Below are 24,043 nucleotides of genomic sequence, written 5' to 3' on the forward strand. Positions count from 1 at the left end.
ACGTGTTCGGTCCGGGCCGTGACTATGCCGACGCCGGAGAAAACAACGTGTGATGCTAAGACCTGGACTTGAAGATAACCGAGAATTCGGTCCGCGATGTGACTATGCCGACGCCGGAGGAGACGCTCTAGAATTTTCCTGAGTCCTTCGGACTGGAATAGGAAGTTTGTTTCGGTACGATCGGTCCATGCCGTGACTACGCCGACAACGGAGAAATCGCAACCGGGTTGGGAATTGAACTTGCGGATCTTCCGATTGTTTGGTCAGTGCCGCGACTATGCCTACGCCGGAGGAGACGCTCTCAAAATTTCCTAAGTCCTTTGGGTAAGGAGGGGATTGGGACCGCTAAATTTTCGGATTGCTACAAGTGTCATGCTCACAAGTGTCGAGGTTGAGATGATGATTTATTCAATAATTTCGTCGGCTTATATACCTATAATATATAGTTTTCGCGGGTTGAACTTGACATAGAACTGTGCCATGATGCGTGGTTTACTTTCTAACTTCTAAGGAATTGTTCATGTTTTACTTTCTAACTTTCTTTCGTTGTTTAAGTTTGATTCTTTCCTCATTCTCTGGCCTTTTTCAACATTGCTAGCGTTGCAAGTTCCTTCATTCATTTCTCAATTTTCAAGTTCGCGCCTGTCTGTTTTGGTTACGAACGAACATATGGTCCGTCCGCTACAGCGCTAACAAACGTCCTACTTTTTTGCTATCTATGAACAGAGGTCGATCATTTGAAATTAGTGTAGAGATAGTTGTGTTGTTGTATTTGATTATTTTCATAAACTTCACAATTCTACAGCTATTTTTGTCAGTGTTCATTTTCTTCCAGTTTGTTGTCCATGCTAGATTCCTTGATTTTGAATGCTATTTTTTACTTTGTTAGCGAAGTTATTGGCCTGGTTTTCGGAGCTAAGTTTCTTTTATTTTCTTGTTATCATGTTTCTGAGTTTAATTTTAGCTTTTATGTCATTGAGAAGAATTTGGTTATAATAACCAGCGTGCATTAATGGGACGAACTTATTATGAGCTTCATTGATAGATTGAAAGAGAAATTCTATCATAGTATGAGTTGGGAAACGTTACTAATGTTACTCAAGTTGAGATTAGTTGAATCGATTTTACTATCTATGAACATTCAAAGCTCTGCCCGAGAATAATCCGGGATACCTAAACGGGAAGATTGTCGGAATCAAAATTCGTAAAAGCATGTAACTGAGACAAATCGTGGAAGTTGTTTGTAAGTACTAAACCGAGAAACGAATTAGTTAAATTCATATACTAAACAGTTTTTCTTTGGTAAATAAGGTTCTCCGTTTTTTTTTTCAGTTTTAACATTTTATGGCCAATTTGCACCAACTAAAGTGTGAAAAACCTTTTTAAGTTTTATGGTGATGTCAGGTTCCTTATTCTGTATCGGATCAACCACCATATTTGGTCATTTTATAATGGTTTTATCACAGCTTTTAATAAGAATGTTTCCTCTTAAAATTATACTAAGTGATTCGGCATCTTTAGAACCATGATAAAACATAAAAATTACTTGGGTACATTATATTTTTGGTAAAATCCCAAATGAAGCCCCCCCCAGCCAAAATCGCTGTCGTGGCTACACCATTTTTGAGCGGGTGTACCTTAAAGGTATGCAATTGGTGTAACAAATGCCGTTGTGTGAACCGTTTGAATTGAATGTCTCGTTAAATTAAAGATTTTGATTATACTGAAAAGGATGTACAGCATGAACTCCCTCATGCATTACTTGCATGAGGTTATGAAAATTCGGCTACGCAATCAACCTAGGGGCGTGGTATGAGGGGGGCCCACGGGCCCCCCTTATTTCACAAATTTATAACAAACTCCCTTTTTCGGTAGACCTAGCGCAGTCCGCTCGCTGCGCTCGCTGCGGGCGCGCCGCCGTTTCAAACTCATTTTTTCGGCCAAACTCATTGGTTCATGCTGCCCATCCTGTGTAGTATAATTTACAAGGTACCTATATATATAACATTATATTAACCAGCATTAAATATCTACTGTATGATTATATTATTGTTATATTTTGCAATTAAAGCATGCTGTGATTAAAGACATTTTATAAATTTAAGTCAAAAGTTTTAAAATTTTCTTTCTATCATCAGGGGACAGATTCTATATAATATTTAAATTGTTTTAAAACTGACTCGTATGTCTTAGCCCTTTGTAATATTAAAAATTTTACATTATCACAAATGACATAGAATGCATTAATTACAAATCCTTAATCGATAGAAAATTTGTGTTTGTCTCGCTTACGCACACGATTTTCTTTTGAACTGAACTATACGATGACTCGTTAGCTGTTATTCCTACATTTGCAAAATCTGCGGGAAAACTCTTGATGAATGTTACTAAAGATTGCAACAACACTGATCCTTGCAATAGTTCACATTCAACTGTTTGAGGCGTCTTGCTTGTAGCATTTATTTTCTGAAGCAGCGTGTTCCAAATTACGGCTATTAAAACAACCTCATATTTACTCATTCGATGGAGAAGCGTGTTTGTTTCATCTATTGTTATTGCTTTTTCATCTTTACCGTTACAAATTTTTTGCAATGCATTTTTGATTTCTCCAAACCCGGGTTTTAAAGCTAAGACTGCGTCGACTCTAGTTGACCACCGAGTCATTGAATGATTGTTTTCCTTTTTCATTTTTTTTTTGTTACAATTTTCCAACGATGGGTTGAAGAGGTAAAAATGCGTTTTAGCTGAAAAAATTGCACTGCTGCCTTATAATTTGTAGCTGTAAAATTAAAAATTGAATTTTATGAGTGATTTGCACATGGTTAATTCCACTCATAGCACCTGCACTTTTCCGCTTAATGCTTGCGCGAAGGCTCAAGTATTTTGCAACGTCAATTGACTGTGCTCTACAGTTTGCAAAATCCATAATTATTGTGTTTTTACTTCTTGTTTTCAGTTTTTTATAAGATCTTAGTACTTCTTCCCAATAATTGTGTTTCTTTTCCCTTTCATTTATTAACTTTGTGTCTTTAGTTTGGGTTAGCGTATTTCATCGAATATAGTGTGCATTTGTTCTCAAATTAAAGATCGATCCAATACTATCTGCGCACAATATTCGGAAGTTACCCATTAGCAAGTAACCAAGATGAACTTCCCAATACTTTTGTTTTAGTTTAGGTGCGCACTATTCTCGTCTGCGCACCATACTCGATAAAATACGGTAAACTAAACCTTTTGTACAAGTTACAAATAGATGTGATGTGTTCTTTTGATTCTTGGGTAATAATTAACACTTTTGGTAGTTTCCGAAAATAACAACCAAGTGCTTTCTTCTGATGCTCCGTTGGTTTTTTAGTCAAAAATGTTCTGTATTGAACTTTCTGCAGTAAACGTCATCCTCATCTTTATAAAGAGGTTTTAGAACTCTCGATATTGCCATAATCTGCAGGTTTTTTTTTCATTATGTGGTCAATGAAAACATCGGAAAAGATTAGTTTTCATGTTGCAACAGTTTCAAAATCAAAATTTGAAGTTGAAACAATTATTTCAGTTTCTTGTTGGCTTTAAGACATGGTAGTTGTTTCTGGCCTAAGGATCTCCGGTGCTCCTAGAGACGGTTGAGGAGTCTGCATTTTCATTGTCAACCAAGTTCGAAGCATTTAAAATCTTATAAATTTACCCAAATCATTTTCTTGAAAATGAATAAATTCTTCTTCTTTTTTAATTTTCAACGGTTTACTGCTCCACTTTCAAACCGCTTCATTTAAGTCGCTTGTTTTGCGTAATTTTATAGTTGTTAATTAACTTGTATGTCGCTAATAATTACCAAACTGAACATAGCAATATGGTAATTTCTAGTAAGAATTGCAAGAACTCTTCACTTCTATCGGTCGTTTGAACACACGATCTTGGTTAACTCTCAATTCTGTAGTATGTTTAAAGGGGATCTCTGACCGGCGAGGCCCTTAGCGGCCGCCAACTCCACCCATAGGATAATCTGCCACTGCGAATGATTTATTGTAGAAATTTGCGCACGATGCGCTCCCAGGTGGCACTTCCATCGACGTAGGAGTTAAGAGGCGAGTTGTCGCTTGTAGAATACTAACTTTATTTTTCGTTCGATACGCTTTTTTACAAATTATAAACCTGTAACTAGGTTACTTACTTGTTTATCGGTTTTTGCCCGGGTAACCGCTTCGCTTCGTCGGCGGCTTTTTTCGATCCCTACTGACCGACCTACTGGCGCTGCGCCTCGTCTACGGTTTCGCTTCCCTCGACGACAATTATCATATTCAAAATTGTTCATGACTTAACGCTTGGTTGACGGGCGCTTTCCGCTAAAAACAACGTTAAGCCAAGCTACCCCGAGAGTGCACGGGCCCCGTCACCAAAGTGTTAAGGCCTATAATTTGGCTAACGTTGTTTTTAATATTATAATATCGTTTGTGTCATTCAGGTTAATGGACAATCCACGGTATTTCAACATCGGCCGCATCTGTCCCACATGCGGTACGTGGAGCTGGCGGCTCGTCTTTATCCGAAAACATTTTTAAGCTATCTGAAGATGTCGCCATCTGTGTTCGGCTTGATGTGCAATCTTTGCGCGCCTTATATTCCACGAAAAACATCAGGTGGAATACAATTGTCCACACAGGAACAATTAGCAGCTACTTTGCGTTATCTAATAACCGGGCGAACGGTACCAGACTTGGCGACGTCCACATTCATTGAAAGACGCATGCTGCACCAAGTTATCGCCAGCTGCTGCAAAGCAATCCAAACGGCCTTAATGCAGAAATTTCTGCGCGTAAGTGCTAATTTCGAGACTGTTGTATTGCATGCCAAATTTATTAAGGTACACATTTTTCAGTTTCCACATACCCAACATGAATGGGACACAATTGCACCGAAGTTTGAAGAAAAGTGTTTGAAGAAAATGTCGGTGCTCCAGGTCGGATGGCGGACGGTCGGGTCTATCGATCCAGTAGTTTGGAAACTGCTGTGAAACGAATGCCACCCGTTAACGTGCCAGGACCAGAGGGAATTTCTAAGTATGTTCTTGTTGGAGACAAAGCATTCCAAGGATCAGAACAAATGCTGGTCCCATTTAAAGTTGAGGACACACCAGATCGGCGTATGTTTAACAAGAGGCTTTCTCGGGCGCGGCAAGTGGTGGAGCGTACGTTCGGCCAAATCACCAACCGATTCCGAATTATAAAAATGAGCGACAAAAATTAAACAGCAGAAAAAAAAGTTCCCATTGTAACAACTTGTGTTGTTTTACATAACTTTTAAATTGCGACCGGCTAATGCAATTTCCGCGCAGACCGGTTAACAGAATTTATCCATAATATTTCAACTCTATGTAGAAGACGTTAATTTTCCCGATGATGAGCGCCCCATTATCACCGAAGATAAGCGCCTACAACGAGGCGAAAGAGTTAGAGAATTATTCGTTAAACATTTTCAATCCAACGTAGTTTCTTTTCAATAAGTTCAGTATAAAGTAACAGTAACTTCAAGCTCTAATTCCTATAACTAATATTCCATTGCCATTTTATGATTTGCAATCTGCGGTATCTGGTGTCTTGACTTCCATCACTTGTCGAAGGCTTGTTGATGAACATTCGCTGCTCTGGTGTCTTTCTTCCTTTAATCAGGTGCCAATATTTCTGTAGGAGTGTCTTTTCTTGCAAGAAACATATTTAGATATTCCGTCCTGGCACGTTCAGTACTATTCATGGCTACAGTCCCATCTTCGTCTTCGAAGCGTCCCACGGCTGAAACACGGTTGTTACTCCTTCCTCGTGCAATCCTATACTATATTTTAAAATTGCATTAACTCAGTATCTATTTCAGCCTAGCCAGGATGACATACATAAGATGACTTCGTAGGGACGTCTGCAGCACCAGCCAGCCAGTCAGCCAGTCAGTCAGCCAGTCAACCTCCGTGTGTCATTATAGGGCAGGGATCAGCATACATTTCTTAAAAAGGGCCAGATGATAAATAGAAAACCGAAACTACGGGCCGGATACCTTAAACAATGACTTACACAAATGGAAAGATAAAATATTTGAATTTTTTTCATTAAACATTTTTTAAACATTTTAATTCTTATTTTCGTTGTATTTTGATGGTTTTTTCAACATATAACAGGAACACCTCGTTGAACAATATTAATCTTCATTTTTGGGAAGAAAACAAACCTGACATCGTGGACAAATCTTATGAAAAATGGGTTGAAGTTTTTGTATGAAACACTAAAATTTTATTACGGGCCGGATAAAATCGGTTGGCGGGCCGGACTTTGCCGACCCCTGTTATAGGGCATAGTTAGTCAGGGATGCGGCACAAGATAAAGTGTAGAAGTGATTATGGCTACTTAAGCAGGGATAGTGTACCATGTATTTCGTTAGGGTTAGGTTAGTTAGGACTCGTTTCAATCAAATTACTGATAGGGCAGAGCTAATCAGGGATGCGGCACAAGATGAAGTGTAGGAGATGCGTAGTTATGGCTACTTAGGCAGGGATAGCGTACTATGTATTTCGTTAGGGTTAGGTTAGTTAGGAGGTTCGAGCATTTTCGAGCTCTTTTAGTTACTTCAAAGAGTTTTACATAGTCAATTTTGGTATGCCACCTATTTTTTCCTTGGTCAGGTACGGAGCATACGGAGATAGGAATAGTAAAAATGTACCACCACCACCTTTTCATGCTTAGCGACAGGCCACATCAAATTTTGATTAGGGCATATTTCGCCAGGGATGTCAGGATCTAGTAAGACCACTATCTTTGAACGGAATCAACAGTAGCTGTTGCGTGGCTAATATCTTAGTTAGGACAGGTAACATGCGAGGTTGGTGGTGTAAGAAACAGCTTTTTGCCGAGTTTTTTAGGGAGTAGTGAGGGATGCTCTTATGACACCTTCGAGTCTGTTCTTAGGAACCGCCCGCCTTTTTGGGCGCCCACGGAGTGCGTAAAATGCATTTTTCTTGGCTTTAACAAAAAAAAAATCAAACTAGCTGTCGTAGAATACACGCAACAATCGCACCAACGTGTTTGCTAACTAGTCCGGGTACCGGGAAAAAACAAACTATCCTATCACCATGTTCATGATTGAATTCTACCCAAAATAGATGGATCCTCTTGCCCCTAAAAGTTTACCAGTTACTGCCGCATGCTACCCGCGAAGTCCTTCCTACATACACGCTCCTCATAGTCGTACTGTGTTTTTCAACGGCCATCGCTGCCATGCCGGTAAGTATGATACAGAAGTCATTAAGGATTAGCTCACTGTTCTAATTGCACTGTTCTTCAATACATTGTTTTTACTTACATGGTCGCCTAGATGATCTTTCATATCATCTATTTGATGAATCTATGGGCCCGAAAATGCTCGCCGGAAGCTGCCGCATGTCATCGTTCTTTAGATGTTAACTGCCATTGCTGCCAGGCCTGTAAGTATGGAAAAAATGTACATCAGCCTAATGTTCCGATTGTTCATCCTTTTCATTTATGGGGTTACATGTACAAATCGGTGGAAAGAATCAAAAATTATTTACAAATTTGTTATTTCAGCAGAAAATACCAAACAAGGTTTCTGTATCTAAATCCCATTCAAATGTTTATTTAATAAAATAAGAATCGAGGTAAAATATTTGTTGTATCAAGTTGTTTGCCTTCAAAAGACCTTTCATTTGAAGTGTATGTTGCTGAAATTTACCAAGGCACTAACAAGTTATTAGCAATTTGGCTATCTCAGTCATTATTTCAAGCTGCGACCAAGTTTTTGAAGCTTGTTGGCGCGCTGCAGCTTTATGCTAGTGGTGGGTAAACCAAATCCCCAAATCCGAATCCCAATCCAAGAAACAGTCGGTCCAAGCAGCGGATAGTGTTCCTTTGGAACTGTGGTCTTTGTGTACCAAATTTTGAAACGCCTGGTACCAGCGTATTTGGGGAAAGGATAGTAGTTAGGACTCACACTCCTAATGCCGGTGAGCCAAGACTTCCCGGCTATCTGTCTGGAAACGCCCGAAATTCGTTGTTTTGCAAAGGAGTACAATGGTACAACAGGATGCCAAGAGAGATTAAACAAGCGTGAAATCTTAGGGAGTTCAAACGCCTATGCGCCGTATGCGTGAAGCGGGTAGTCTGACGCTGTGCTTGCAATGTATTTAGTAAATGTTGTAGTTTTTGAGCCCGTAGTATTGCATTTGTCAACATGGTCTTTGACTATGATGATGGTGAGTAAAAAAATGAACAGGGACTTTTTATTTTATTATTTAATTTAACTGAATAGAATGAATGAGTCTACATAATTTTGAGATACGCGCGCATTGGTGGTCATGGCTGTACGAAAAAAACTAATAGTATCTACACATCTCGCTGTAGTTGGGTCCCTTTCTGTCCTTGATAGTGGCACCACATTATCAACCAATGGTAATTGGCGGGGGGAACTACAAACAGAGCAGAAATATCCTCTTATAAGAGTGTATACACTCCAGAAAGTGGTGCCTCGTTAACCTTGGGGGACTCGGCGATTTACCTTTCGTCCATGGGAAGGAACACAAATATACTTTCGTGCCTCTCAATCCTATGTAGGGGTAAGCGGTGGGACTCATAATCATCTTCATGTCAACTTTTGTATTTTGGGGATAAAACAATGAACTTTATTATTCTAACACGTTAAAATACAGGATACTAAGTTACAGATTAAAATTGGCGGACCGTCACGACGACGCGTCGGCTTCGCACGAGATGCCGATCAGAAGAGATCTTCTTTTCATCTCTTCACACCGCAGGACACTTCTCCACTGACAGCCTCCTGTCAGTGGGAGTGTCAGTCGATCCATCGCTCTCTGCTAGCCGCTGGATCGACGCGGTGCGGCTGCTAACATAAACAAATCAATGTCGGTCTGGAAATTGTTTATTCTAATCTGAATCCCCAGAATCCGATTCAGAATCCGGTAAAAAGGGTCTGGTCCTGATGAAATGGGTTTGGTTGGGTAGAACAACTCGGATAATGGACATTCTACTGTATTTATTTGTAAAAAATAGGTTCCAGTAATTTTTTTACAGCAAAACTTGCAAATCGCGCAAAAAACTCAATCTATGTCCAATGGACATTCTACCCAGCGTTCGATTTGAGTAAATTTAAATCAATTACATTGTCTCTAGATCGACTAGTTATGTAACTAATTCGACTCAAATCATTGTGAGTCGATTCAAACAGTTTAGGATCAAGTCAGAATCGAATCAAATCGAGTCCCAAACAAATCAAAACAGATTCGAATCCAAACAAATCAAATCTGATTCGAGTCCCAAACAAATCAAAACAGATTCGAATCCAAACAAATCAAATCTGATTCGAGTCCCAAACAAATCAAAACAGATTCGAATCCCAAACAAATCAAATCTGATTCGAGTCCCAATCGAATCAAATCTTTAGAATCCGTCAAATGGGATTCGAATCTTTAGAATCCCTCTAGGGATCGAATCTTCGAATCTTCCGAGTCCCGATTCTGCCAACACTAATTTTCATGTGCCAGCGGCAACATTCGACGGTAAATTTTTTTCAAAGGTTTGATAGTTATAAACAGAAACAAACGAGAACAAACAGTTGTGTGGAAAATGGTAAGCAATAATTATAACAATAGATGTTGTTTTCTTGCAATGAGCGATGTATGGCTTGACGATTGGCAAAACAATTCCACGCCTGTATTCCAAGCATTGTCATATTGTGTTTGTGACAGATCTGTTCGAACTAACCTTTTTTTACCTTTAGCGACACAACGAGTCACCGTCTTTGGACGGCGTCATAGACCCTGGCGGAGTACTTTTGCATCCGTACTGTTATGTTTGCAACCATTCGGCGCTGCAAGACGAAATCGGCTTTTGCCAAATGTTTGCTGAGATCGACGAGAACGTTATAACCCCAGCTAAGATCCTTTCCGACATACTGGAAATCGAAATCTCAACTGACCTTGCCCACTCACAGATAGTTTGTGTGAATTGCAACATGATGTGCCTGGAGTACCAGCAACTGATACAACGGGCGGAGACGATTCGCATTGAAATGACGATGGCGTACAACCAAACCGTTATGAAACTAGCCGGTTTGACGGAGAAAGATTTGAAGGAGAATGAAGGGGCGACAGGCAGTACCGAAGAACATTTAGAAAGCGCACTACACAACTTCAACAAGGAGTTGGTAAGATAAGAGTTGTCTAGATAAAACCAGCAGAGTGATTAAGACAAAGATTTATGTTTTAGATGTCCATCGAAGATGTATTTCAAATAGACGGTATTGCACCGAACGCTATCGAAGGAGATCCCGTACAAAATCCGGATCATATGGAAGAAAACCTATCGAAAATGGGATTAGTTTGGCCATCCGGATCGGCAGATTCCCAGCAGCCTATCAATGTAACTTCACTTTTGCCTGCAGATGATGAAGCAGAAAGTGAAAAGGTTTCAGACGCGAAAGAAGAACAGTCGCAGTTAGTCGGTTCGGAAAATTCATCCAACGATCTTGCAACTGCTGCGACGCTAATGATCTCGGAAAATAGTGCGCCAGACCTTTTATCTAGTGAACACAGTTTAGAGCAGTACATAAGTGAACCCAGCAAAGCTATCGTAGAAGTGGCTAGTGAAGATGGAACAGTGTATTGCATTTACGGAGATGTTATTGAATCGTACAGTGATGGTGAAGAAAACAACGATACTGCTTCGAATATTGAAACCACAGAGAATGAAATAGAGTATGATGAAATCATCGTCGAAAGTTCAATCCAAGATTCTGAAAATCGTTTGAAAACAACTACAGAAAAAACAACTGATACTGTGTCCGAGTCGAGCGTGGAGAAAAGCGACGATACAACTCCTCAAACAGTGAACAATGCAGACAACAGCAGCTCACATCCGGTAAGTTGGCGAGACACCATACTTTTCTATTTGCCTAACAAGTGCTTCCTTACTTTGGCAAGACAGGGTGAGGAAAAGATTTAAATTTTTACGTTCTTGAATAACATTTATTACTGTAAAAGTTCATATTACGCTCACGAAAACGTGCATACAGTCGATAGTATAATCTAGGTTAGAATTGAAGAAGCATCAGTTATTCTACAATCGGTTATGCATCCCTGGCCTAAGCAGCTGACTGCGCGCGGTGTAAGTGTAGGATAACATTTGTAACTAGTCTGTTGCGCTTGGTTCGATTTCACATACGCGCAGTTTCAAATACCCTCATGAAGATACTGCCGCTGATTGCCGGTTACTTCGATTCGAGCCAATTGGTCGCGGTTTCGGCTTCAAGTGTGTTCCAACGAAAACGATAAGCAGCACAAGTAGCATCCAAATCGGAATCATCATTGCGTACATTGGCATCCATTTGTACTCGAGCTTCAAGCAGATGGTTATTTGGGAACATATTTTCAACAAAATGCCCACAACGTAGTACTTGTAGTGGTGCAGCGAAATCAGCCGGTTGGCGTGTTGGCGTTGTACGATTTCGATCACTGCCCATGTTACTAGAATAATATCGTATAACCATAGAGGGATGAACACCAGAAACCAATTCCAGTATATGCGATGCTCCAATCTTAGGCACAGCACTACAAGAAACACTAACAAAATGAACCACGTAAAAAGAGCCCGCTGCACGAAACCCATTAGGTTTTGGACTGGTGCTGGAAGAGAAATGTAATGCTTTGGAAAGTTACATTGGTTTTGCAACGAAAAATAGACACTTACTTTTCGGAAGGTAAACTTGTATTGCCAAGTTGTTATGATTGAAGTTGATGCTGTTACGGCTTAGTTTTCATGTGTATCATCTAGATTGCAATGGAATGCTGCTAACTTTATGTTTACAATCGACAACAATTCGCTGCCCTCGGCACTGACGTTCCAGCTAGATGTCAACAAGAGATTATTTTGTGAAATATTTCATGATCATGCATCACTGAAATTTTTCGTAACATATGACTGCCCGGCTGACAGAAATTCATTTTTTTGCGGCAGTCATGTAGTTGCTGCAAGAGTTCCAGCAATCTAGCAGCAATTGCATTTTTGATGGATCGCTCATGTATTACCGGTGGTGTTGAGAACGGTGACGTTCATTAGGTACGGTCACACGAGACGAACCCCCCACTAGACAGCTCGAAATATCGTCCTAAAAACGTCCTACGCGCGGAACAAACGTCCTACTTTTTTGTATGGGGGTGAAACAAATGCAATACGTTTTCGAGCAGTCGTTCTACTTTGTCCTACTTCCCATACAAAACTGCTCGATGTTTCTTTCATTTTAGAACGTTTTTAGAACGATTGCTCGAAATCGCCTAGTGGGCTTGCTCGAATTTTGACGCTCGGCGAACCTTTTTTTGAATTATTTAGAGAATCGAGCGGAGTTCACAAACCTTTTTCGAGCAGAAAAGGTTCTTCTTCTTCTTCTTCAATTCGGCGAGGATTTACTCCAGTACGGCTATTGAATCCAGCTTCCTGGGCCTTCGCAAGCTAACCTGGAGACATAGACCTCTTTAGGTTAAGGACTGGCAACTAAAGGCCATATGTCCTGATTTTCTGTGGTTTTCGATTTTCTGTAGGCGTCGCCTTTTGACTGCCACCATGCGGCCAGGAGCACTGCTAGCCAACCACGCTAGTGCGCAGTCAAAATGCGGCTGTTCACCCGCCGTAACGAAAGGAATATTTCCTTCCGTTTGTCAGATCGCACGAAACTCGTGATCCGCTTGATTACTCAAACAGCACGAGATGTGCGTCGGCTAGGATTTCTCTGACTTGAGCTCCAGCTCGGCGACACCACGCGGTCGTGCCTAAGATAACCTTACTTTTCAGCTAACCCTTTTCAGGAACCTCGTGCACTGCTAACCATCCGCTCTGATGCGACGCCGAACTGGGACTGAGCAGAAAAGGTTAGCCGATTTTGGTGGATTACACGAACCTTTGCCTCGAACCTTTTTGACAGATTCCGTTTGGATGCACCGTTTGTTTACAAAACGATATGGTGAAAAGCGGCGAAAGATTCGTTACGTGTGAACGCTTAAAGGTTCGGCAATCCTTTTTTTTGGCATTTGTTTGTAATAGTGCGTGAAAGGATCGCCATCAAAGGTTCGTCTCGTGTGACCGTACCTAACTGCTGACATTCATTCTGTTTAAAGCTCTACATTCAAATTTCGATCATTCACTTGACCGTCACGTCAAAAAATGTCATTTGATGCGACAACGCCGGGGCTCACCACCTCGACGGCGTGGGTTCGAATCCCAACCGAGACCGGATCCTCCCCTGGACGAGAGGACTGACTTTCCACGTACAACAGGGAAACAAGTCTCGTAAGCCCTTAACGGGCAAGCATGACCAAGAGGTCGTTACGCCAAGAAGAAGAAGAAGAAGATGCGACAACATTTTCTTGGTGAAGCTGTGCTAGGGCTATGATTTTTTTTTTTGAATACAAAAATCTGCGTGTTGTGATTAAAAACCGTTATAATAGGTACGGTCACACGAGACGAACCTTTGATGGCGAACCTTTCGCTTACTATTACAAACGAATGCCAAAAAAAGGTTCGCCGAACCTTTTAGCGTTCACACGTAACGAATCTTTGATGTAGTTTCATTGATAGTTGGTAAGAATAAATTAAAGTAAGCATTGTAAACAAATGGTGAAACCAAACGGAATTTGTCCAAAAGGTTCGCGGCAAAGGTTCGTGCTATCCACCAAAATCGGCTAACCTATTCTGCTCGAAAAAGGTTCGCGAACTCTGCTCTCCTCGCTTCTCGCCGGACCGTGGAACATCCAACAGTGGGTAAAAATACCGGTTAGCACTAGTGTACATTTTTTAGTTTTATCGTCGCGCTATTCAACTTGTTCGTCGTGGGTAGATGCATGATCAAATCGGACGCTCTTCCCGCTAGGCGAGGTCGCATGCAAGTTGTCCTCCACTTGTGTCATCAGGCCTCGGGCCTGGGTAAAGGGAGGACGTTTTTATATGGGAGCTTGCACGCGTCAAATAAAAAAGCAAATGGGGATGTGTGCGTGCATCCAGTGGCCCAGAAATTGTAGCTTTGTGAGTATGCTCGGAGGAGTTTAGTTGTATTTGTGATACCTACCCATGTATGTTTAATGCTAACGAATTTCATTCGAATTGAAAGGCTACCTCGGTTCATACCTGAAATTGTTTCTTCAACGTGAAGAGTCACTTTATTCTAAAACGGATTGTACCACTTCTGCACATCCTGGCAAGATCCTCCATTAAGTCTTAATGCGTTTTTCACTTGCTCACGTTTGTTTACGCCGGCATACGAGAAAGAATGCTCTCGGCCCAACGGTACCGACGTTGCGCTTAACGTGTTAACACAATAATAATCTCACTTTAAAATGGGTCCGCTTTTACACTACGTATGAATAGCTTTCACTACATTTTTTATCTTACCAATTCCAATGTCTGTTGTCGCTGAATCCTCCGGAACATTCGCTGAACCCTTCTTCTCCAACAATTCTGATTCCACTTCCACTCTAACTCCTCCAGAAAGCGAAGACGATGCCATTCCTCAACAGTTGCGCGTAGATCATCTAAAATATAGTGCCCGCTAGGCAGCTCGAAATATCGTCCTCAAAACGTCCTCCGCGCGAACAAACGTCCTCCATTTTTGTATGGGGATGAAACAAAAGGAGGACGTTTTTCGAGCAATCGTCGTCCTTGTCCTCCTCATCATACAAAACTGCTCGATGTTTGTGTCATGGAGGACGTTTTTGAGGACGATTTGCTCGAAATTGCCTAGCGGGTGTTGTCGTTAGTACGACTTGCTCTTGACTGAAATATGGGCGCCTACCTGAACTTGTCAAATTTTCGCCGGATCGTCTAACAATTCTCGAATCAACACAAGTAAAACACACGAGTGTACAGATACGGGTCACCATGTTGGATCAAAGCGGTACGTTCATTACACAGAAGAGGAAGATAGTAAAAAATAGCCTAGGCGTGTAAGGGAGAAAGCATGCACCAAGTCTTGTACACAACATCCAAAGTATAGGTCAGGGGTGGTTGCGGATCGAGGAAAGTACTCGAAATCGCCTAGCGGGTTTCAAGGACAGGTTGGCGTTATCGACTGCTGTTTAGGCATCGATAACTAAACGGTCGTCATTGCTGTAGATTAAGAGGCAAATGAGCAATACGCACCCTTTCCAATTTCCCTTGAAAAACGAGTTTTGGACGCGTAAAAAGTAGTCACCCTGTAAGAACAAACTAAAATATGGCCACCCTGTGAGTTTTACAGCTTTAAATCAACAGAAACGCGAAATAAACTTAAAACAAAATCATTCTCAGCTCTGACAGTTTTTGTTATAACTTGACGTGTCATTCCGCTAAGGAATATTAAGTGCAGAAATCGATATTTACCCACGAGGAATACGAAATTTAGTGAATTGAGAATCAGTGCTTCAGACGGTTCATGAAAATTTCAGTAAGTATGCACATTTACTCATATTTTAGTTGAAAATGTGTTCAACTATGAATAGGGGCAATATGCACCCAGTATGTCGGGGTAAAATGCACCAGTTTGTAAACAAACTAGAATGATGTTTGCTTTCTTTGGCAGAAAGGGTTCGCAATTCACAAATCGGTTCGGTCAAATCACAGGATATTTTTGAGCTTTTTGAATGACCCAAAATTGTTTTTTTGATGAATGAATTGTATCTTTATTTCACGGTGGATGTTGCCTCTTTGTTGTGGTGCCTATTGTCTCTTTGTTATGGTGCGTATTGCCCCTTTGTTGTGGTGCGTATTACCGTATATAAATGAGTTACATCAAATTCTTATTATCTAGATTTGGTTGGAGCAAGATCGATTAAAAGACAGGTCGTGTCAAAGCTATTTTCGACCCAAATCAATAATATTTTCATGGTTTCTGGCTCGTTAAATGTTACGCTGCGACCTCTTTTTTCATTGATGTTGGGTTCAAGTCAGAATCGAATCAAATCGAGTTCCAAACAAATCGAGTTCGATTCAAATCCCAAACTTTAGAATCCGTCATGGGATCGAATCTTCGAATCTTCGAATTTTCGACCTACGAATGCCGATTTTGCCAACACTAAATTCGACAATATGTGCAAGAACGTTAGACCGTGCACAACCGGTATCCGGAAACGTGAGAAACAATTTGGTGCGAATGAGTGGTGCTATTCCAGGAAATTACAAAGAAATATTCAGCGGTACGTTTAACTTTCTATTTGTTCGTTTTTGTACGTATCAATTTGTTGTTTGTTGTTGTTCATACGTGCATTTGCATCGTTTCATCTGCCGGGGTCTGTGAACATGTTCGTACACGTTATTGTTAGGATATGGAGGTGATTTTGGTTCAAAATATCATTTTCTTTATGTTATTTTTTTTTCTCAAACAAAACAGAGCCAAAACTTTTTTTTTTGAGCACGCCGCATCTAGTTCCTTGATTCTTGAAACCAAAGTTAGACAAAGCCAACTCTGTTCCAGCAACTTCGCACACGTGCATTGGGTAACGTCGCCTATTCAGCGGTAATACTGAGTCCTACACACAGTGTGCAAATCGGTAAATGGGACGGTCGAAAAAAGAACACTTGTATGGCTTTGCGATCAATTTTAGGGTACTTAGAATTGATAACAATGAATTTCGCTTACCACATCTTCGTTGTCTATCTTTCTATGAAGCATATGCAAAAAGAGAGACTAAAAATCGGTCACCAAGCGGCGCAATGATCAAAAAAGTGCAAAAAGTCATAATTTTGCCAGCCAAACGTAAAGTTGGACACTTGCTTTTCAGGTTTAATACACTGTGCCAATCGGTAAGTGGGACGGTCATAAAAAGAACACTTGTCTGACTTTGCGATCAATTTTAGGGTACTTAGAATTGATAACAATGAATTTCGCTTATCACATCTTCTTTGTCTATCTTTCTACGAAGCATGTGCAAAAAGAGAGAGTAAAAATCGGTCACCAAGCGGCGCAATGATCGAAAAAGTGCAAAAAGTCATAATTTTGCCAGCCAAACGTAAAGTTGGACACTTGCTTTTCAGGTTTAATACGTGGTTTGTTGAACTATTTCCAGAAGTTTTTGGTATTTAATGTTATTTCTGTTATAGTCTATGACTGTTTGTTGATGCTTGACAACAGTTTTTTCTAACTTTATTGGACATTTCTGCTTAAATTTCTTCCTATTGCTGTTTTGTTACCAATTTATACTATACAGTGTTTGTAACATAGTATACTGTACAATTTTACCCAAATTGGCTATTGGATTTCATACTAAAGACTCAGAAAGATTCTTCTGAACTTTGAGGCTGATTTAGAGTAGTAACTTTTGTGTTATTCGTAGCTTATAGTGAGTATAGTTAACCTGGCGGAACTTTTAATCTTGGAATAGTCAAACTATATCAACAATATCTGTCATAATTTTCGTCATCATATGAACGTTGTAATGTGTACCTATCGAACTTTAATTAAAAACAAGTTTTTCAGTTCATTCTGACCACATAAACACCTACAACATTAACAAATGACCTCCAAGGAATAGAAGTTAAAACAACAATTTTTTTAAAACGCGTCAGCTCCGTTTTACGTTCGAAAACTGCCTGCCTTTCTAACCAAAAGTGTATATGTTTGCTTCATATGTAAGTCATACTTACTGTGACGACAATTACCACATTAAATTAATGCATTTGAACGAGATAGGAAGAGTACCTTTCAACATAATCTAAAATCATCGTCTATATAAGGTTTTGAAAAGTAAAGGCGTTGTTTGCGGGTTTTGCGGGTATGTTCTGGAAACAGTTTGGAACCTTCTAAATGCTTTCATTATTTTATTAAATTCTTAGACATCTATGATTGAGGAACAGTCTTCAATTCAGTTGGTTTTTTGATGAATCTCACATCATCGTCCTTTAAGTTTATTGTAAGATGACCCATTTCAAGTTATATTTTTGACAATATGGGCTTTTTTATCGATTGTTAGTGTATCGCAAAACAGTAACTTTTGTTAAATTGATAAAACTCGATAACTTTCGGCATTTTTAATCGATTTATATGATAAAAAAGATAATATTTCATTCCTTTCAGTGGTGTAACATATTTCAACCACAAAGTGTAAATAATTTATCAAAACTCATCTTTTTTATACATATAACAATAATTTAGTATATCATAGATCATCAGAAAATGATTTTACGTGCCTAAGCTAGCTTCCATAACACTTCAGCCGCAGACATTCTTAGGAATCCTAAGTGTCCAACTTTACGTTTGGCTGGCAAAATTATGACTTTTTGCACTTTTTCGATCATTGCGCCGCTTGGTGACCGATTTTTACTCTCTCTTTTTGCACATGCTTCGTAGAAAGATAGACAAAGAAGATGTGATAAGCGAAATTCATTGTTATCAATTCTAAGTACCCTAAAATTGATCGCAAAGTCAGACAAGTGTTCTTTTTATGACCGTCCCACTTACCGATTGGCACAGTGTACGTGGTTTGTTGAACTATTTTCAGAATTTTTTGGTATTTAATGGTATTTCTGTTATATTTTATGACTGTTTGTTGATGCTTGACAATTTTCTAACTTTATTGCACTTTTCTGCTTAACTTTCTTCTTTTCGTTCGTTTTACTACCAATTTATACTATACAATGTTTGTAACATAGTATACTGTACAATTTTGCTCAAATCGGCTATTGGATTTCAAGCTGGAGACTCTTTCGCTGGAGAAATATTCTTCTGAACGTTGAGGCTGATTTAGAGAAGCAACTTTTGTGTTATTCGTAGCTTATAGTGAGTATAGTTAACCTGGCGGAACTCTTAATCTTGGAATAGTCAAACTATATCAACAATATCTATCATAATTTTCTTTATCATATGAACGTTTTCATATGCTTTCATTGTTTTATTAAATTCTTAGACATCTATAATAGAGGAAAAGTCTTCAATTCAGTTGGTTTTTTGACTGGCGACAATATTTCATTAGAGGTAAGGAATATCAACCAGTGGTGAATCTATTCAAAAATCATGGACAAATTTAACTTAAAAGCATACAATCAACATAAGAAGTCTCACAACGGAGCAGTACATCGCCAGCGGTGAACAATTCCCTCGGGTTCTCAGAACAATGCAAGCAAAGATCAAGAGTAAATTGACTATTTTTCGAAGGGATGGTGGAATAAAAGTGTGGAGAAAACCCACGGTAGAATTGAATCCCGCTATACGCTGAATACCGAGGTGGAGGCGTCTTAGTATGGGGCTGTATGGGTGCAAGAGGGGTAGGGAATCGGGAAATTCTTCTTCTTCTTCTTGGCGTAACGACCACTTGGTCATGCCTGCCCGTTAAGGGCTTACGAGACTTGTTTCCCTGTTGTACGAGGATAGTCAGTCCTCTCGTACAGGGGAGGGTCCGGTCTCGGTTGGGATTCGAACCCACGCCGTCGAGGTGGTGAGCCACGGCGCTCATTGGCCGATTTTCTAACCGGCGCTACCGCTCGGCTGTCGCGGATCCCAAATCGGCAAATTATAAAAGCCAAATTGATAAGTATGTCATCATAGATCTCGTACACTATTGTCAACATAGGTTTGGCCACTTATTTTGGGTTCAGCAGCCACAATCGTCTCAATCATGCGCAACATCCGGTTCGATATGACGGTAAACCTATCGTTTCTCGATCAAATTTCAACACCGTCCTCGTTTTTCCGTTGCTAAACCACTCTAGCTACTGTTCTGTGGTTTATTTTGAGTAAAATAGCATCCTCATACTAACTTGTTGCTCCATTTTCGAACAATCGGATGATATCAAACCTCTTCTGCAAAGGAGTTCCGTTTCTGACCATTTTGAGCCAAAAAAGAAGCGAATTTGTTATCACCCACTGTTAAACTGAATGAATCGTTCACATTTCATCATAAAACCCCAAACAACCATCTAAAATTCAAACAAAATCAAAATACAATACAAAATATGATGAAACATTGTACTGTGTACTCACTTTTTTGGTGCGTGTTTAGGGTGCGACTGCGCAATTTTGACCATATCTCGGGAGGCCAAACTACGATACGTATCGTATCGGCCAAATTACATAAAAAAGAAGAGTATAGTGCCAGAAACAATCCCTCATTCTTACTTTTTCAATATAATTGTTGCTCTCAAAGTAAACGGCCTTTGTTTCTGTTTTTGCCTGCTGTGTACTGACTTTATGGGTGCAGTGTATGTATCATGTCATTTCATCATAACATAACACATGTTTTCTTATACTAATTTTTGATAATCATAAGTAACTTTTTAGTAAAACTGGGATAACACGTTACAGCGTTTTACATCTTAGCTAGCAAAGCCGGCAATGTAGAACATCAGACAATGCTAGCCTGCTGTAAAGTATTTGATGTTGTATCGTTAAACCTCCCAATTGCAAAACAAGCGGGTTAAGTAGACAATTTATCGCTTTCTAGGATCTTTATTAACACGTTAAGCGCTACGTCGGTCCCGTGGGTCCGGCAGTGTTCGTTCCCGTAAGCCGGTTTCCCGTTCCAGTTAGGTAGGCCATCGTTTCTAAGAATCGCTGGCAGAACGGAAAGCAGTGCAATTTGCGCATAGCGCTTAACGTTTTTTAAAATTATTTTTTAATTTTCGCTTGTGTCGTTCCTGCATAAATAACTGCTTGTGTCGTTCCTGCATAACACGTTTTTGCACTCCTTACCATTCTGCTGGCGATTCAGTGCTTTCACGTGGCATCTGTTTTCTTTAGAATTGGAACAATTCTGTCTACAAAGCGATGTCTGACTACTAATAGAAACAATAATATCTCCACAGCGATATCTGCCGATATCGATGAACAAACTCATGTTCAATTATTATTTCAACTGTGTTTGTGTTTTATTCTAGGATATGCAAAGTCTTACGATGAAATTTTTGTTCGTTTCCCAACGACTCCCAAACAAATGATTCTAATAATGCGGACCGACGGTATGCTTTTGTAAAACTTACTACGCTGTCGGTCCCGAAGCGCCTGTGTCCGGCTCTATCGGTCCGAGCGGTTCGACGCCGGCATACGGGAATGAACGCTGTCGGCCTCACGAGACCGACGTAGCGCTTAACGTGTTAAACCAACATTTATTAAACCAACGATTTTTGAAGGCTACGCAAAAACTTAGCTTTTCAAAGAATTGATATTAAATGTTACTATAATTTTTATGTTCCATTTTCATCTATTTATGGGTCAAAAACTTTTTAGAACTGATTTCTGCTGTCACTCACTGCTGTGCTGTTGATATGCTTGGTCTATCGAACACATAGTGCTCCTTTTACTTTTCTTTTTCCAAAGTTTAACACTTTGTTGACAGGCGCTTTCTGGGAGAAATATGCTGCAGTCACCGTGATCAAGAAGAGGTGAAAGAAGCCTCCCGGCTCAAAACCTCTATAAATTATTAAATCATCATCACCGTGATCAAAGTATGCGTGCATCGAGTTGCTCTAATCTCTGCTTACCGTGTGTGTTCGTCTTGCCGTCAGAACGTAAAGCCAAGCTAGACCGACTCGGGCTCTGTCAACAAAGTGTTAAAACCCGTTTCGACAAACGGTTTTCTTTTTCTCCAGGTTTCCTCGGGATACCAGTGGTTTCTATAGTGATCCTTCTATTTTCCTCAACGAAGCTCATTGCTTGGCTATGGCGATCAATGCATGTCGAGAGTTTCCATACAAAGATGAGATGTTGCATCGATTTTAGTACTTCACTTTATCTAAGTAAGAGTGCCACCTTTTTAGTGACATTAATTATCTTTTATAAGAAGAAGAAGATGCTAGATAACGATGTTTTGCTTGAATTATACAACTATCTTAATTTAAAAACAGTTTTTTAGTAGTAAAACAATTTTTTTAGAAGTAAGTAGGCAAAATCGTTACAATCTAAATAATTTACGTTACCGTTACCTTTTTTTTCTTTACAGTTGTTCGTCAAAATTGACGGCATCTACTACTGCACGCTATGCTCCACACGTGGGCAGGTAGATTCATACAGCATAAAAACCATTACATTGCATTTGAAGAAAGAGCATGGAGAAAAGATACTCATTTGCGAACGATGTGACGCAATGTTCTACCGGCGGCCAACCTACAATGAGCATATGGACCAGCACACGATCGAGGATTGTAGGGACTTCTGTTGTGATGTCTGTGGGATCGAGTTCACGGAAGCTCGAACGTTACGGCTGCATCGAAAAACGCACGCTGCCGTCAATAAAATGTGGTCCTGTGATACATGCGGCAAAAAGTTTACATCTAAGACTGTCTACGAAGTCCACAAGAATACACACTTGGGACTGAAGCCTTTCAAATGTTCCGTTTGTTCGAAAGATTTTTCTTCCAAGTACATTCTGACGGTGCATATGAAAACACACAAGGATCGGGTTCGGAAATTTGCTTGCAGTAAGTGCGATAGCGCATTCTACAGTCGCAGTAACCTCCTGCATCACGAAAAGACGCATATTGGGAGTCGAGACTTTCCTTGCAGCGATTGCGGGAAATCTTTCTTGTCTCAACACAACCTAAATGTTCATAAGGTTATTCATGCTAGCACGAAACCTTTCGCTTGTCGTACCTGTGGAAAACCTTTTGCCCGGAAGGCTGAAGTCGCCGATCACGAACGTATTCACACCGGTAGGTATAGTATTTTGTTTTAATATTTGTTTCTTCTTTTTGTAGTATTTCTTTCTTCTTGTGTTGCGGTGAAATTGATAAGTTTCGCATTTTATCAAACTACAATGTTGTGCCTACTGGAGTAGTACATCATAATTAAGTTTTCTTTTAAATTCTATCACCAGCGAATCTGTGTGAATTTTTTGCGTTACAAGGCATGTGGGGCAGTTCGTCCAGCATTTTTACATTATATATTATTTTAAACATGACATTCCTGGGCTGGTTAAATGACCATTAAGATTGAAATATTAGATAATAGTTCTCCATAAAAGCAAACTTGATTTGCCACGAGTTCTTATCGTTTTCGTTTCATTCCAGGTGAGAAGCCGTTTTCATGCGATATATGCGATGCCAGTTTTGCTCAACGCTCGAATCTGTATTCTCACAAACGACTAACACACTTCAACGATAAACGTTTCAAGTGTGAAACATGCGGTGCCTGCTTTAAACGACGAAGGTTGCTCTTGTATCATACCAGAGCTACTCATACGGGCGAACGTCCCTACAAGTGTGATTTATGCGATGCTACCTTTGTATATCCAGAACATTTTCAAAAACATAAACGCATTCATACCGGAACGAAGCCTTTCGCATGCGAGGTAGGTTTTTGATAATGTCTCTTAGGAAAAGCAATATCTTAAGTTAACTTATTCTACCTATTCTATACAGGTGTGTAATAAAACTTTTAACAGCCGAGACAATCGCAATGCGCACCGTTACGTGCACAGCGACAAGAAGCCATTCGAGTGCGTCAGTTGTGGATCTGGGTTTATGCGCAAGTCTCAATTGTACACGCACATGCAGAAAAAGGGTCATCTTAATGAAACGATAGTGATTAATCAACCGCGCATAACAACATCACACGAATATGAAAGTGAGTCGGTACACGAGCCTGTTGTCGGTGATCAGCAGAATCCTGGAGGTAGCTACGAAGAGGAAGATGCGGAAGACATGACCGAATCGGCTGAGGTAAAGTTACATAATTTTATTTTCGAAACCACTTAAGCAACCATAATATTTATTGATTTTGTTGTCGCTTTTTTTTAGTACTACCTCCAAGATACGGAGGACCAACAGGGCGATACTTCGTGGTCTAATCTTCTTGAACAAGACGTTAACGAAACCGATTAGGTAAGTCATACAACGGCACCATCTCCTAGATAAAAACTTTCGAACCGGATAAGTAAATAATTGATTTCCTTGTCCGCAGAACTCTCTAAAATGTGGCGCAGCAGGACAGAGCTAAATAGCTCTATCAGGTTAGTGGCAGTAATGGTGCCATGGGATGGACCCCAAAATTGGAGGTTACGATCCCTCGTAACCTTATCATTCAGAAATTGATT

The 24,043-nt window shown here is 40.1% G+C and overlaps 2 protein-coding genes across 2 annotated transcripts; one reads left to right on the forward strand and one right to left on the reverse strand.

Moving 5' to 3' along the window:
- Nucleotides 1-9,546: 9,546 nt before the first annotated feature.
- On the forward strand, nucleotides 9,547-23,831 carry LOC131285238 (zinc finger protein 436-like). The gene is made up of 7 exons (XM_058314092.1): nucleotides 9,547-9,632; nucleotides 9,784-10,209; nucleotides 10,272-10,922; nucleotides 21,953-22,661; nucleotides 23,019-23,299; nucleotides 23,370-23,669; nucleotides 23,748-23,831. The coding sequence occupies exons 1-7, from the start codon at nucleotides 9,630-9,632 to the stop codon at nucleotides 23,829-23,831; spliced, it is 2,454 nt and encodes an 817-aa protein (XP_058170075.1). The 5' UTR covers nucleotides 9,547-9,629.
- Nucleotides 11,041-11,680, reverse strand: LOC131290079 (transmembrane protein 60). The gene has a single exon (XM_058319461.1). The coding sequence runs from the start codon at nucleotides 11,667-11,669 to the stop codon at nucleotides 11,244-11,246; it is 426 nt and encodes a 141-aa protein (XP_058175444.1). The 5' UTR covers nucleotides 11,670-11,680; the 3' UTR covers nucleotides 11,041-11,243.
- Nucleotides 23,832-24,043: the final 212 nt, after the last annotated feature.

This window comes from Anopheles ziemanni, chromosome 3 (assembly GCF_943734765.1).
Source record: "Anopheles ziemanni chromosome 3, idAnoZiCoDA_A2_x.2, whole genome shotgun sequence".
In the NCBI taxonomy this organism is placed as follows: domain Eukaryota; kingdom Metazoa; phylum Arthropoda; class Insecta; order Diptera; family Culicidae; genus Anopheles; species Anopheles ziemanni.